Source organism: Myodes glareolus, chromosome 11 (assembly GCF_982192425.1).
Source record: "Myodes glareolus chromosome 11, mMyoGla1.1, whole genome shotgun sequence".
NCBI lineage: Eukaryota > Metazoa > Chordata > Mammalia > Rodentia > Cricetidae > Myodes > Myodes glareolus.
Window position 1 is genome coordinate 28529942 of NC_142036.1, and position 17094 is coordinate 28547035.

A 17094-nucleotide genomic window follows, 5' to 3' on the forward strand; every position below is an offset into this window, starting at 1 on the left:
CCAGCACCACTACCACCACTACTACCATCACTATGACAATATCCAAGTTTGTTTCTTTGTAAAAGAAGACAGAGATGATCATGACACATCTCAGGTCACTAGGCAACTTCCTGCTAGAGCGAGAGCAACTCTAGCTTTTGAGAATAAACAGAGTAATGAAAATACCCTCGGAAAATTTATTCACCCTCAAGGGGAAGCCGACTCCAAATCCATTTCTAGCTGCTGAAATGTGCAGTCATATTTGCTAAAGCAGCCAACTCCATTTTTAGGCAAATGCACGAAAGGTTTTGTAACGTTCTGAAGTGCCCGCCAGGACTCCTGACTTCTGCAGATATACTCCAGTCTGCAAACCGGGGCAGCTCATTTGCTGGTCCTGAGAGCCCTGCAGTGTTACAAAGAAGTGAAGTGATTATTTACATTTCGCAGCCAAGCAAACAGAGAAGCTCAGTGACAGTTTCAAGGTCACCCGGTTGATGGTTTGGGGATAAAACTGTTTTTCTGCTCCGATGCTTTGCACACTGAGTCATTTTTCAGATTTGATTCAGACTCTGTTCCTGGGGACAGACCTCAGCAAACTGGTACAAAGAACTGGCTTAAAGCCTAAAAGACCGTTCTCAAGTCCAGTTCCACCTAGCATTGGGAGTGCTGGGATTTCTAGAACCATCTGTTCTGTACTGGCTGGAAAAAGATCTACCTACAGTAGTTTTGGATGAGTTTGTAAGTATATAGCAAGCAAATGTAGAGGAATCAATATGGAGAAGCAGATAAAGAGAAATAGCAATTAGATAGGAAATCATATTAGATAGGAAAACGTCATCAAATCCGGTGCTCACACCTCGAGCAGAGATGATGAACATAGCCTGATCCAGAAAACAAACAAAAGGTGACATCATCAAACTGGGGCTGGGGCTACAAACATTCAGCAGAAACTGACTGGGGAAGCCCATGGGAGGCAGCAGCTGGGGGTTCCCAGCAAGAGTCCTGCACAGATCACTGTGCCCCTTCTTGTGAGGCTTCTGAGTTAATGAACAAAGAGTGGCAAAGAGACATCACCAAGGCACTGAAATCAACAGAAAGCACTGGGAAGCGAAGGCAGTCAGCTGGAGTCCTGAAGGACAGAGTTCCCGGTAGAGCAGCCCCTGCATTCTTTCCGTGGATGAGCTTCTGGCCTCCTGTTCCCACTGCCAGCATGTTTATCCTATAGCAGGAACAATAGCAACCTCATAGCCTGCCTTCTTGTTGTCCACAGTACAGTTAATGAATGGCCTTAGATGCTTGCTGTTTTCCTTCTTTCTTGGTAGAGGTAAGAGGGCAACCTTCCCTGGGTCAGGGAGCTTTCTGAAGGATAAAAGGGAGGGGCTCCTTGCTTCCAGCGCCTGCTCTCTTCTCCTTTTTATTAGTTTCATGAGAATTTCATACATAGTGAATTTTGTTCATATTCATCCACCTCCCCCAATTCCTGCAAGATCTGCCTCTTACCTACCCATCCAACTCTTACGTGCTTTTTAAAAAAGTCTATCTAGTTCTGTTTGTACTGCCTGTATCCTCTTGTGTGTGTGCCTCTTCTCCCACAACGATCCCTGAGACTTGGGAAGAGGGCTTGTGATGTAGTCGTCCCATTTAGGGTAGAGAATTCTGCTCTCCTTCATTCTCTCACCTCGATACATTGTGGATCCCTGTGTTATGGGATCTACTGCAAAAAGAAGTTTCCCTGATGGGGGCTGAGAGATGCACCACTCTGTAACAATTAGTCTTTAAGAGTCAGTTTAATATGATGACTATGTAGTAGAATAAGATCGGAGGTTCTTCCTTAGGGTCTGTGGCCTGTGTAGACACAGACTCTTGATGTTTTCAATATCAAAGCTTTAGACAGCACGTGATAGTTTACCTTTATACTATGCAATATATTTGGCCTTTAAACTGTTTATGTGATGTTATAGATTTTTGGAAGTTTATTTTGTAATATACAAAGTAGATTGATTTGATACATGTGGGGCCAAATGCATGCAAAAGCTAGTTAACTGTAAGCTTCTATTTTTCTCATAGTCATTTTTTCTTCTTGTCCAGATAGCTTGTCTAGCTCATGTCCTACTGCAAGATTATTTATTTACTCAAAAATTTAACATTTTAAGACAAGATCTCCTGAGTAAATTGGGAGCATGGGGACCTTGGGAGAGGGTTGAAGGGAAGGGAAGGGGCAGGGAGGGGGTAGAGAAAAATGTAGAGCTCAATAAAAAGTTTAACATTTTAATATTTAATTTAGACACTTGTTTTAATCATACATACCCCACTCCTCCAGTAATTGGGATCCAGTTCTTTGGAGCATGGTGCAATGACTATTTTTGGTGGCTTCAGAGTTCTATAAGGACATCAGTGAAAGGGTTACAGGGCTCCTCTCTAGGGGGCACTAAGAAGAGGTGGAATGTATGGTATTTAGGATCAGGGATGTCAGATGATCCAGTTGCCCTTGGTGGGAAGTGATCATGGTGGCCCCAAGGGTTGGCATCCCTTAGTCAGCCTTGTTTGAAATTTCAAAGTTTAGAACCTGGCTAATATCTATCCACAAATCAAAAGAAGCCAAGGGCACAAAGCAAATTAAAAGATCCAATGTAAGGCCTGATGTCTCAGCATTCAACCTGGGAGAGACAGGACAATGTATTGGTGCATAGCAGTTTACTGAGCTCTGGAAGTGGGGAACCCAATCCGCTATCTAAGGAGACAGGAGGCAACATGCCTAGCCTCTTATGTTCATTCAGTATTAAGCAAGAACTTACTGTTGAGGTGATTAATGCTAATGCTTATTGTTGGTGGTAATTCTGAGCTCGTGATTGTGTGCAGTTTAAAATAATCTTCACTAACAATGACTGACATCAGCAATAGGAAACAAACGCCCTTTCTTTGGCGCTATACCAAGAACCGAAGATGCACTTTTGGCTGAGTCATGGCACATACCTCTCACCCCATCATTCGGGAGACAGAGACAGGATAATTTCAAGATTAAGTATAGCCTGGGCTACATAGTAAGACCACAGCTGTGAAAATAAGAAAGACAAGGAAAGAGTGATAATCTCTGACTCCAAAAGCATACAGACTCGTGGGAAGATAGGCTGTAGAGACAGGATGGTGACTCTGCACAGAAGAGTCCAGAAAGATTTCACAGAGGAAGAAGCAACTTTGGGCTGAGAACCATATGGGTATGAGTTTGCAGATTCTGGGCTGCTGCTGTGTGGTCGTTAGAACAGGGTGCTGCTGTGTGCAAGGGCCAGCTTTTCCGTACTGGTGCCTCGTAATTATTTTTAGTTTGACAACGCTTGTTCTGCACTGTGTGTGATTGCACTGTGCCAACTTTCCTTCATTTTCTCTCTAACGCCTTTTCCGGTCATCATTGGTTGGCTGCCTACTGTGCGTCAGTCACCATGCTGGTTCCTGGGGACACAGAGAGAGGGGGCTGATATGATGCCTGACTATAGGTCTTTTAGTCTAACAAGGAATCTGGGAGGTGAGCCTGTTATATTGGAAGCCTGGGGCAGTGGGTGCTGGGCCAGGGAGACTAATCTAGCAGACGTATATTTATTTCGCTGGACCACAAGCATAGTGGCCTCAACCAGCAATTTATAATTATAAATTATAATTATAAAGAAACCAATTTATTATTGGTTTCTTTTGGAGGCTGTAGGGGAGAAGCATTTTCTAGTGGGACCATATCTCTTGGCTCACAGCTGCATGACTCCAACCTCTGCCTTTGCCTTGATTCTCCACCGTCATTGCTGTCCCGTGGTCCTGTGACCACACCCACAGTCTAGGGTAATCTCCTCACTTCAGCATCTTTGCTCACATCTTGTCACGTAAGGTAATGTTTTCGCAGGTGCTAGGGTTAAGATGTGGGTATCTTTGGAGGGTATTTTTTTTTTCTGCCAACCTTCGGATGAACCTTCGGAAAGAGGTACTTCAAGAAGTAAGGTTTCAGCTGGGTAGAAGCGGGGATAAGGAAGTGACTTAGAAGCCTACTAGATTGGTCTAGACAAGACATGCTGATAGCCTGTATGAGGCTGTAGTCATGGATGGAGAGGCAGAAGCGCTGGAGCAAACTATCCTAGACCAAAAAAACTCTTGGGGGGTGGGGGGGGGTCTGCAAGGGCAAGTGGGAGCCCGAGTTCAATGCCTTTAGAGGATGGCCAAAGAAAAGAATGTCTAACTGGATGATTCTGATTTCTAGGCATCATGGAAAATTTTGTTTTCATATTAAGTCCAAGAAGAATTTAATATTGAGTAACTGTTGAACAGAGTAATATCTAGTAAAAGGTGGATGGTTTCAAAGAGAAAAACGGATTTCTAGGACCCAAGGAAGCAGATATTTATAGACATAGATTTTTCTAAGCAACCACGCCTCTAGCCAGGTGTGGTCCGGATCAGGTCAGGCCTATTTTCAACAAAGAGTGACATGACAGAATCACCATGACACCGCCAGTCTAGTGATGGTGCAGACTGACCCACTGGGGCGGTATTATTTGTCACGTGTATGCACTAATACCTTATTTACACAACAGCCCCGGTGCTGCCCAAGCAGAGGCCATAATGAGATTCAGGATAATGAAAACTAGAATGCATCTAAGTGCCGTGACCACTCATTGACGCACAAGACAGAACTCTGTAGCGCGTGCCATTACCTCTAACCTCCTGCACGGGCAGAGAAACTGCCAGCTTAATGCATTTATTTCTACGGTAATGAAATTGCCTTGATAGAGAACTGGGGACCTTAACAAATTCTGTGCTCCGAGCACCAGGGGAAATTTCATTTCCAGTGGCTTCTTATTGGATGACAGCTGGAGAAAAAAAATTCCATTGCTAATAGCTCAGGAGTGGTTACACCAAAGTCATTGAATTTTCTATTAGGCAATGCACTCGGGATCTATTTTATTCTTAATTTTTTTCAGGCAAGAGGGCTAATTGACACAAACCATCACTCTTGCTTCCTTCCCCAATTATAGCCACCTATCTTGGCAAGTCCCAAACCTCTCTACTGTGCCTGACCTTTGACCCTTCTTCCTTAGCTTGGGATCAGGATCTTCCCTTCTTTGTGAGAAAACAGGCTTTTAATTATGCACTCCCCCACCTCTCTGTGTTTGTGTGTGTCTTTTGTTTTTCTTGGGGGACACATGTATATATGAGTATGTGTTTGTATGTGGATTTGTTTGCATGTGGGTATGTGTGCCTCTGTGTGTGTGTATGTGTGTGTGTGTGTGTGTGTGTGTGTGTGTGTGTAGGTCAGAGTCAGGTGTTTCCTACTGTTACCTTATTGCTTGGAAACAGAGTCTCTCATCGAATCAGAAACTCAACAGTTGGATAGACTGGTTGACTAACCCAAACCAGGCATTTGCTTGTCTCCTCCCCCAGTGCTAGGGTCACAGGGGTGGGTTGCCGCACCTTTCTTTTGTTTATTTGTTTGTTCTTTTTTTTTTTTGAGACAGGGTTTCACTATAGTTTTGAAGCCTGTCCTGGAACTACCTTTTTGTAGACCAGGCTGGCCTCGAACTCACAAAGATCTGCCTGCCTCTGCCTCCTGAGTACTGGGATTAAAGGCGTGTGCCACCACCACCTGGCTGCACCTGGCCTTTTATGAGTGCCAGGGATCAAACTCTGGACTTCATGCTTGCCCGCACCATTTCCCCGGTGTCCAAGACGGCCTTTTAAAGTCACTAGATGCCCATTTCTTCTCTGCTTTTGTACTTGAACAGAATAACTGTGTATCTCACTTCTGTTTAGTTTTCTTCAGTCTGAATAATAGACTTGTTTTTCAAGTATGATGATTTGTACAAACTTGAACATGGGAGCCGAGGGAGGAGATGAGGTATAAATAAATATAGATAGCTTTCCAGTTTGGCTCCTTGTAGGACAATGTAAGTGTTTCTAACTCACTGCTAGTCCTCCCTTTAGAATCAGGACTCCCGATGCTCACTTTTAAGAACTCATTAAAAAACTAACAGCCAAAACCAGGTACTTAACAATGGATCAAACTGTCCACTTGCAGTCCTGGTAAACCAGTTTTTCGTCCTTACGTTTGGAAAGGCGGCTGAAGGAAGACATATGTTCTTTGTTTCTGATGAGTTTCATGTATTGTACTGATGAACAAATTCTCTCCTCTTCTCTGCCTGCTTCCTCAGTGGCCGTGCCTGCAGCAGCTCCACCAGTGTGCCAGCCCAAGAGTGCCACTAACGGGCACCATCCGGTTCCTCGCCTCTCCATTTCCTCCCGAGCCACGGTGGTAGCCAGAATGGAAGGAGCCTCCCAGGGAGGCCTGCAAACAGTTATGAAGTGGAAAACAGTGGTTGCCATCTTTGTGGTGGTGGTGGTCTACCTCGTCACAGGTGGCCTTGTCTTCCGGGCATTGGAACAGCCCTTTGAGAGCAGTCAGAAGAACACTATCGCCTTGGAGAAGGCAGAATTCTTGAGAGATCACATCTGTGTGAGCCCGCAGGAGCTGGAGACATTGATCCAGGTGAGCTGGGAGTGTGTGTCTAACATACAGCAGCCTTTGGTGCTGGATGATGGACTAGATATGACCTTTGTGGGTCACCAAGTTTTGTCTTTGATGATCCGGGAAATCTTCTCTGCGGAAGTCACATGTGTAATACTTCAAAGACGCCAACAAGTGGGAGTAGAGGGACCTTGACATGGGAATAGGCTGTGTTATATATCATATATTTTCAGATCTGGTGGCCAGAGGTGGCAGTGGGAAAAAGGATTTTAGAATTTTCAAATTCAAGTCCACTAATGCATGTTGATTAACTCTGGTCTGTGCTTTCTGGGAAAGAACTGGGGAAACAGGGTACCCCATAAGTCAAAGAAAGGAAGAAATGTCCACAAACAAATTCGGAGTTAAAAAATTTGAGAAAGAGAGAAACCGTCCTCAGATATGTGGATGAGGAGGGTATTTGTGGATCATTGAGAGAATTGTGGAATCAGCTTATGGGAGAGAAATGATAGAGATCAGAGTAGTCCTAGTCACCAGACTGTTTGTTTTGAAACACCACATGCCAGACACTGTACCAAGCCCTTTATATTCTCCGAACATCAGAGGATGAAAGATCCATGAGAAATGGAGGCAGAGAACTAGGAAGCCAAGCAGCATCAGCAGAGGCAGGGTGGGCTTGCGAGCAGTAGACGGGAATAGTGACAGACCGAGAGTCGTCTAAGGAGGTCTGAGTGGAAGGGATAGGTTTGAGGAGTCTGGAAGCTTGAGGAGAGGAACATGACTGAGCGCTCATTGTAGGAATCCTACCTTGGAGGCAAAGGAAGTTGAAGTTACGGCTCCTTCTCAGACAGCCTCTTGAGCTAAGAATAATAAGGGGGAGGCGGTGACATTCATAGGACAAGGGAGCTCCTTCCCCACAGGCCCTATGTTTCTAAAGTTTGGAAAGGGATGGAAAAGAAAGATGGCTTGTGCATACTGTATAATTCCCTCAAACTTTGGGGTCCTGTGCTCAGAATTCTAGTGAACACAGCAGCTCAGGATTGAACAACACTCACGAATCTCGCCTGGCCTATTCATTTATTTTAAATACCATGGAGAGGGCAGGGAACTTCATGACTCGGTACCTCAGAGGAGCTAGTCTCTTGAATTTGTCTTGGTAGTATGACTTCCTTCTTCAAGAAGTTGGAAAATAACCCCCACTTCTCTCTGAATAAATATAACGATTATCTTCAGTTTTTACTTAAAAAAATAACACTTTAAAGTCCAAGGGTAGTGATTCATGGCACTCTTTTGTAATAATTCAATTCTTTGGATATCTTTACCCTTTGTTGCTGCCTTTTGTGAAAAAAGCTACCAAATCTGTGTTAGGAGTGTGTTATACAAATTAATATAGAATCTGAGACCTTATAAAGCAGACAGAATGGGAGAAGCAATTGTGAAGTATTTTTTAAGTATGGTGTGTGTTAGGGACCTCATGTTTAACTGTGGTGAATGTCACAGCCTGAACGATGCTCTGTCTTGAGTCTCAATCACATGTAAAGTTTCTTCCTTCGACTGTGAGACAGTGAGGACAGGGAACATGTCTTTGAATCCATGTATATGTGGCCTATATGTTGCTTTGTGCCTGATTATTTATCGAGAAATATCAAAGTACGTCTGGGACATTGGTGATGTCCCAAGATACCTGAGCTTGTTCATGCATTGACTGATTAAATAAGTATTGCTTTATTAGCCAGGTTTTGATCCTCTACTTTATGAAAGGACTCAGGTAAAATAGAAGGATGATGTGTAAGAGCATGGAGGTTCTCATTCTGATGGTGCAATTAGCACATTACCCAACTTATTCAGTTTTACTATGTTTATTTATTTATATTTATTTATTTTTAGATGCTATGTGAAACTGTATATGAGGTACCCATCAATACTTTTTGGAATGTTCAAATCAATGTAAATGTGTTTATCTTCTCAAATATTTATCACTCTTTATGAGAGAAGTATTCAAAATTACTGTATATATTTATTTAATGTGTGTATGTGTAGCGGTAGTGGTGGTCTTGTGTGCCACAGCGCACTTGGTGACGGTCAGAAGACAACACACGGTAGCCAGTTTTCTCCTTCCCATGTGGTCCTGGGGATTGAAATCAGGCCATTGAGCTTGGCTACAAGTTCCCCTATCATCCACTAAGCAACCTCACCGGTCATTCACTTTCTTCCTTTTAGCTTTCTTACAATGTTATGGTCCTGTTGTGCGTTAAAATGTTGGGAACTCCTTTTCCTCTCTCACTTTAATTTAGTACTCTTAGCCAAGCTTTCTCATGACACCTTCCTCTCTTTCTTACCAAGCTTGTGTGTGTGCAGGTGCCATTTGGAAGCCAGAGGTCAACTACTTTGGGTGTCATTCTTCAGGAATCAATATACCTTATTTTTTGAGACACTGTCTCTCCATAGACTTGCACTAGTCAAATAGGTGAGACTGGCTGCCTGGTGAGCCCCAGGGATCTTCCTTACCCCTGCTCCCCAGTGCTGAGATCATACGTGTATACTACCATGCCTGTTTTTTGTTGTTGTTATTTTTCATAGATTCTGGGGTTGGAACTCATTTTAATGACCAAGCTAATATCACCACCCCTTCAGATAGACTCTTCTATTCTACATGAGTGGGATTGTGTCATGGTTTGCTTACCTCTATAACTCCTCTGTTACATGAGCTGTGTACACACCCAAGATGATGTTCTAGTAATTGACGTAGTGCTATAGACATCTGTTAGGAAGTGGGCATTTTACATAGATTATTTCATACAATCTTTACAACAATGATTGCTGTGGTTTGGATATGCTGTTTCCCGAAAGGCTTAAACACTGAAGGCTTGGTTGACAACTGATGACCTTTTAAGAGTGACTGTATCATGAGGATCAAATCTCATCAGTGGATGGAGCCATTGATGAATTCATACCTTGATGGCATTACTGGGAGGTGATGAAAACTAGGAGGTGGTGTCTGATGGAAAGAGGAGGATGCTCTTGTCGGGACCTGCTTGTCTCACGGCAGATCTTGTCCTGGCATACTCTTGTTGCCCTGTCTTCCAGTTTCCTAGCAACCATAAGATTAGTAGCTTTTGCTCCACTACAGACTTCTTTTCATGCTGTTCTGCCTCAACACACGCCCCTAATAATGGAGCCAAGCAAACGTGGTTAACACTTCCCAAACTGTGACCAACATAACTCTTTTACGTTGACCTCCCCAGATACTTTTCCTGGTGACGAAACTAACACAGTGTTCTATGATGGCATTATTGACCTCACTCATTAAGTGAAGAAACACATTCTAAAGGACGAGTGACTTCCTAAGCACAGAAGTGTCAGCTATCTAGGATTCAGAGTAAGGGGTAGTACCCTGCCTCATTCATTGAACCCACAAATCTTGTTCTATGATGAACTTGATTCTCTCTCTCAAATACGTGCCTGCATTCAATCTTTCCATTACTTATGACGTACTGGAGTGCCTTGCATTTAGCAGAAAGAATTTTCTGTTTCTTCTCTCCAGACTCATTGAGTATCAGTCTTAGACTTGGGATATTTTCCAGTCTGTCTGCTATGACATAGGGTTTATTATCATGCCTATCTATAGTATCTATCACAAAACACATTAGGTAGTTTTAGTTGCTACAAATGTTGCCAATAAAGAATCAGGTCATTGTGTTTGCCCTTCAGGTCTTGATACTTCATGTGTGTGCAAACATCCATGCTTGTGGATTCGTGCAACAACCGCTCACTTTGTCCCTGCCCAGCACTGGATGTAGAGCTTCTAAGAAGAATACTATTTAAAAGTGATTTTCCTTCATAACTGGAAGGGTTTTTTGTGAGTTGTGATCTCTTGGAGAACTATTAGTGCATCTCACCGGAGTTGGGAAGGAGTGAGCAGTGGATAGAAATTTCAGTGCCGATTACTGGAAACTATGATAAATCAAAGAGAACAAATACAGAGTATTCAGAACAGCAAAATTCTGACAAAAAGGCCAGATAGTTCAGAATAACCAAGGTTGGGATGGATCCTCTGATAAATTGAATCACTTTGATACTGTGGCACGTCTGAGAGACTGACAGTTCACTGTCCCCGAGAGTCAGAAAATGATAGTTATTATGAAGGAGATGGTCTCATTCATCACTTCATCGGTTCGTGTATCCATCTATGTATTCATTCTTGAAATTGTTGCAGAACTCCTCTGGGAGCAAGTTATGAATTGGGTGCTGGAGTTAGATAGGATGCGACCAAGACACAGCTTGAGGAAGTTGCTAGCCTCCCTGAGTTCTAATTTTTATTATTAAAAAAATGTAAACTCTTCTGCCCTTTGGATGCCGGAAATCTAAAAGTAGTAATTCACTAGGAAGGGTTTAGACTGCGGCATGATGGACGCTCCAAAGAGGCTGGTGATGGATGCAACTGTTTGGCTTGCTTGGAGCTTCAAACAGCAGTTCTTCTATGGGGCCAGTATTGGAATTGATAGACTGAACCCTCGGTCTTGCAGAGGGTAGACAAGTGTTCTGGCACTGAGCTGTAACCCAAGGCTCAAAGCGAGGTGTGGAAGTATGGAGTTTGCCCCCGTGGTAGCATTTGACTGTGTGTAGAGACATTTTTGGTTGTCACACCGCAGAGGTACTATAGATATCTCGTGGGTAGAAACTAGGGAGCCCACTAACTAGCTTACAAAATACAGCATAAGGAGTAGTCAGGTCTAACACAAATTGGTTGGAAAGAGCTGAAGGAAGGAGCATGTAACCAATAATTTGAATTCTCTGAACTGGAACTATTTGAAAAGTGTTAGGCCCAAAGAAGCCAGGAAATCAGAAGTCTAGGGATGTTCTATGGGTATGTTTCTCCTTTCATTCCTACAGCTATCTACCCCATAAAGATTGTCTTTGGTGCCTCTCTATAGATGAGGAAACAGACACCAGGAGGTGAAGTTATATGCTCTGAGTTACCTGGGTGGTAAGTGAATGATGCAGGATTTATTGATAGGCCCGCTGATTGCCCATCTCATGCCCTCCACCAGTGAGGGGGGGGGTTCATTTAGGTAGATCATAGCTGAAGGCATCCCAGTGACTTGAGAGAAAGCTACCATGGTCAGCACAGCTTGAGCTGGGATGGGTGGGAGGAGGTCAGCAGAGATGAGTCCGTGGGAAATAGATGGGTGGGATTGGGAAGGCCCCTCCCATGCCTTTCAGAGGAGTTTGGAATTTATACTGTAGGAAGCGGAGACATGATAGAAGTTTCATGTTAGAAAAGTAAGTCTTTTACCGAAGAGGAGGATGGATTGGAGAATGGAGAAGTTGGAAGGCCGGTATGGAGAATGTTGCAACATCGTGTAATGTAAAGGAGGGCAAAGAGTACAGGTGCTAGAGTTGGATGGCTTTGCCCTTTTACCCACTGAACCTAAGCTTCTGCTTACTGTGAAGGGAGTAGTCATTGGTCTTCACTCGGATTCCAGAGAATACGTACGTGACCAGGGCTTGGTAGAGAACTGGCTCATCACTGGCCTTCAGGAACTGCCGTCTCTTTCCCCAACCAACTCTCTGCCTTGCCTCTCCAATGTGGCTTGCAAATAATGTAATGAAATAAACAAAGGTGACCATGCTCATGCATTTCTTTGGCTGTGGAGTAAGGCACCTCCAACATGCTTTTGAACTTAGTTTCCATGGGTTTGATACGACAGTCATTTGTTCTGAGAATTTCTTTATTCCCAACACTCTCCCTTGTTACAATCGCTTATCTCCCTGTTCCCAGCGCCATTGCATCAAACACGTTTGCTCTGACTAGTCTTAGTGAAATCCATAAAGCATTCATCTTCTGCAGTCCACAAAGCATAAACTCGTGAGGAGGCTGCCATGACTGACATGGGGGAAGGAAGGATGCTTCAGCTGGATGGATGACGATTTGCTGCAATTGTTTATCAGGACAAATTGTTTATTTGAGTTCTTGGGTGCTTTATGTACTCAGTGGAACTCATGTGGTCACTTTGCAGCTGTTTCTTCTGATAGATGCACACTCAGAAGGGGAGGCATTTTAAAGGAGAAGGTTTCTGGCTGCATAAGGTGCCCACCAGGGAGGACATTCTCCCCTCTCCTATTTTAAGTACCTGGATGTAACAAGGATTTATTTTGCTCTTATTAGAAAACATTTCTTGTGTGTAGGTTGGCTCCATTCTAGCAAATTAAGTGTAAGCACACCGCCTCAGTGCTGGAACACTGACTTTCTTGACACCTCACTGCTGCCTAAGATAGATTGCTTAGAACTCCCTTGACCTTAACAGTGACATCTTCTGTTTGTGGCCATCTTTCTGTCCTAAGAATCCCATAATGTCCATTTGCCTGACAGAGGCCTGGTCCAGACTGTGGTGGAGTATGGGAGAGTGCTCACCCTACTCTTCCTTTCCCTCATGGCTGGTCCAGTGACTCTCTGTTGGCAAATGGGAACTTTCTAATGGATCTTACTTTATGAGTTTTCTTTTTAAATTTTAGGTGGTTTGTGTTTGTGTGTGTGTGTATACACATGTGTATATATATGTGTATGTGTGTGCTTATATACATACGTGTATGTGTGTATATGCATGTGTATGTATGTATATATGAGTGTGTGTTTGCATGTGTATATGCATGTGTGTATGTATATGAGTGTATATATGCATGTGTGTATGTGTGTGTATGTATATAAGTGTGTGTATGCATGTGTGTAGTTGTGTGTGTTTGTGTTTATATGCATGTGTATATTTCTGTGTGTGTGTGTGTGTGTGTGTGTATGTGTGGGTGTGGTGTGTGTGTATACTTGAGGGGAACAGAAGAATGTTTTAGATCCTCTGGACCTTGAGTTACATGAGGTTGTGAGTCTGTGTTTACTGGGTACTGAGCCTGGGTCCTCTGGAAGGCTAGCAGGTACTATCACCCTCTGAGCCTTGTATCCATCCCATTCATGGTCTCTCATGTATTTTTAACATTTCCAAATGGAGTCTCAGGTGCTTTACTCAAAACCTGGACCTTGAACAGTGTTTGATGAGTACCACTTGGCACTTTCCTTGAGTATTAGTGGTATGGTGGAGTGCTAGGGATTTTCTATATTACTGGCTCCATGTGGCTCTTTCTATGCTCATGGAGGTGGCCATCCTCACTGTCCTGTTTTATAAAGGGCGAAGTTCTTGCACCTCTGTAGTGGCAGGATAAGAACAGGCAGGACTTGAATCTTGTCTTCTTAAACTTCAGAATCAGGCTCTTTTAATTAGATTCCCACTTTGGTCAGACACAATGGGCCTGTAGAATATGTACAAGATCAAGAGAAACATTTCCCCATTAAGGGAAAATTCACTCTACTGGCTTGATGGGGGAGCTTCTTTGTGAGTCTAGGTGCTTGCCTTTGGGCATATGCCACTGTCTCCTCCCTCCCTCATGGACTTGTAATCGTCTGACCACAATGTCTATGGCAAGGTCCTTGAGCTGAACAGTTGATCTCTGATTAATCATCCTTCTTGATCTTGATCCCACCATGCTTTAGTCAGAGCACTGAATTTAAGATGTGGGCAGCTGCATGAGGGAACTGGGTGTGACCATTTTGATCACAGTGGCCAAAGCTGCTATTGTAAGGATGAGAGGAGGACGAGAGATGACAAAGCTGTCCCTTTAGAATCAAATGTGGGGTGACTGCATGATCAGTCCCCAATGATTTTCTGAAGCTACGGGATTTGCCGTCTTCTTCTGATAGCACCGTAACCATTTACTGATTCATTCATTCGGTGACCAGTACTGTGTGCCGGACATGATTTCAGATCCTGGGGATAGTATGGTGTCTATGGATAGTATGGAGATCCATGATGTCTTTGGGCTTTGGGTTTATAACTAAGACGACCTACTGGGCCAGTTCTGTGCTTTTGGAGCAATGATTAATTGTTATTCACCTCTTTTAAAAGAGCCCTGGCTTTAAACATGTTTTATTTGTAGATAAAGGGAGAGGCAAGCCTTATGAATATTAATTATCTTATAAATATTTGCAAGTAAAATCGGGGTGAGAGGGGATACTAAGATCCTGGGGCACCCCTTGCCTCTCTCTCTCTCAAGTACAGAGACTGTAGACATGTGCTACCATGCCTGGCCAGAAAATCCTTTTCTTAAAACCTTATATTCTTGTTGTATTGGATGTTCTACCTAAGGCCTCAAAACAGAATAGGCAAGATGAGTCCTCCGTTCCAGAAAATTCTTTGGCTGCTATGAACTGCGTGTCCTTCATTCCTGGTTTAGTTGCCAGTAGTGCATCTCCCAATGATCTTCCTGTCTCGCTTGTACTGCAGTCCCCGGAGCCTCCACATGTTTAGGAATGAAACCATTTTAAGGGAAGCATGGTGTCTTAGTCAATGTTCTATTGCTGCGAAAAGACACCACGGCCACGGCAACTCTTATAAAGGAAATTGTTTAGTTGGGGCTGGCGAATAGTTCAGAAGTTTAGTCTATTAGCCTCATGGTGGCCAGCATGGCAGTAGGTAGGCAGACATGGTACTGGAGAGGTAGCAGAGTGCTACATCCAGACTGGCAGGCAGCAGGCAGAGTGAGTCACTGAGTTTGACTTGGGCTTTTGAAACCTCAAAGGCCACCCCAGTGACATACTTCTTCTAATAAGGCCACACCTACTTCAACAAGGCCACACTTTCTAATAGTGCCACTCCCTATGAGCCTATAGAGGCCATTTGCTTTCAAACCACCACACATGGCTTTTGAGATATGCATACACCAGGCTGTGATTTCAGAGTCCCAAACCAGGTCATCTCTGCGTTCTCCCTAACCTAGGCTGCTCCTCATCCAGCCAGCCCAGACAGGTGACCTCTGACAGTGACAGCTGGGTTCTTAGTGCCCAGGGACACGGCTCTGAGGGATGACATAATTCTCCATGGCTGGTGTCTAGCAGTCAGAGGGACTGCCCTTTAGCTGGCAAATCAGTCACATAGAAAATTGTTCAGTGTATGCAGGATCAGGCCTGCAGCCCCTGACCTGCCTGTTCAGGCCTCGACTTCATTATTGTTATTGCTCCCCCTCCCCCGCCACCTCCTGGGGCTCTTGGTTCTGCCACTGTTTTGTGATCTCAAGCTTTTAAGCCAGATATTAAAGAGCTAATAGAAATTGGCATGGCCCTGGAAAGTAGCAAACAAAGATTCAGTGTTCCAAAAACAAAACCCGAAACCTCTCAGAAAAACAATACCAAAATCCCAGAAATAAATGCTAGCTAGTCTGCTTTTCTACACAAATGTGCCTGTGTTGGCTTTTGTTTAAGGTGGTGCTGTATGTATTGGGGAATAATAAAGTTTTGATGGTGGCTTCTATAGTCATTCTTATTTTTTCTAATCCGTGCTCTTCATTTGGATAACTAATATTTGACTACTTGACACGAAGCAGATACCACGTTAGGCTTTAGCAGTTCTAAAAAGTATGAAGCAAGTGTATGATGTAAACACTGCCTGTCCTTCAGGAGCCGTGAGCAGAAATTGTATGGCTAGCTCATCGAGGCTTGGTGCTTGCTGCTCCCTGCGTTGGGAATGCGCCTCATCCATCTACTCTCCCTGGGGACCCTCAGAGAGGTCAGCAACCAAGGGACAGAGAAGCAGACAGTGTGCTCAGGCTTTGGCCAGAGGAAGAACTGAGATGCAGACAAGACTGCGTGGCTCCAAAAGTTTGCTTTTTTAACCACAATGCTCTATTTCTGGGTTGAGGAGACTGACTTGGCCTGGATGGAGTCCAATGTGATTGGTTTCAATGATTAGGAAGCACTCGGGCTCCCGTTCATGGAAAGGGAGAGTCTTAGACTTGACCTCCAGGACCCCTGCGATGGGGTCATGCACCCGTGAGTGGGGTAGACAATAATGACTGGTTGCTAGCCGGCTTCTGCAGGAATATGATTTTGTGTCTAAACATAGGTATTAGGACTAGGCCAGTACGTTCTGTCTGAAATTCAGAGCACAAGAGCTATCATTAAGGGTAGTCTGTGTTGAGAACATTTCTTTTTCTTTTAACAGAAATAGGAAGAAGAGGCAAAAGCTTGTGGGCTCAGGATGACCCCCAAGATTGACCTTAGGGTTCTTTAAAATGCGAACGATTGTGTTGGTTCTGAATTGTCTGTGTCGTCCTGCACAGTGAAAGAGCAGATGCAGGTTAGAATATGTTAGAAACTCAATAGAAAGTTGTCTGTAGAAGACAGGAGAGGGCTAGCATTAACGACTTTAAGCCATTTTAGCCTTGCTCCGTATTAATTATCATACCTCCGAACAAATTACTCCTGCTTTTTGTGGTCTCATTTGAGAATATTCTCATTGAGAAGAGTTCCACAATTATCCAGAGTTTTTATGATAACCAAAGAGTCTAGCATATTGCAAATACTGGTTACTATCATTACTTTTAAGGGTATTCTAGAACTTTGTTTGGAGTGCCTCTGATTTACACAGCTTACTTATTTCCCCATAACCAGATTGTGCTTATCAGAGACAAGCTGGGAGTATGTGTGGGCTCGTTGTTTACTAGGCTGAGGTCAAAGTTGAACACCAAAGAACAACAAGGGGTCAAGCAATGGAGTCAAGAACAGTGAAATCAAGGGGGCC

The 17094-nt window shown here is 43.8% G+C and overlaps 1 protein-coding gene across 2 annotated transcripts in view; it reads left to right on the top strand.

Annotated features, from left to right (window-relative positions):
• The window catches only part of Kcnk10 (potassium two pore domain channel subfamily K member 10), a 138503-nt gene that overhangs the window by 54104 nt on the left and 67305 nt on the right, over positions 1-17094 (top strand). For both annotated transcript variants that reach the window (XM_085697802.2, XM_048449376.3), the window contains exon 2: positions 6162-6496. In XM_085697802.2, coding sequence (XP_085553928.1) covers positions 6162-6496 — 335 coding nt within the window. The remainder of the gene's footprint in view (positions 1-6161; positions 6497-17094) is intronic.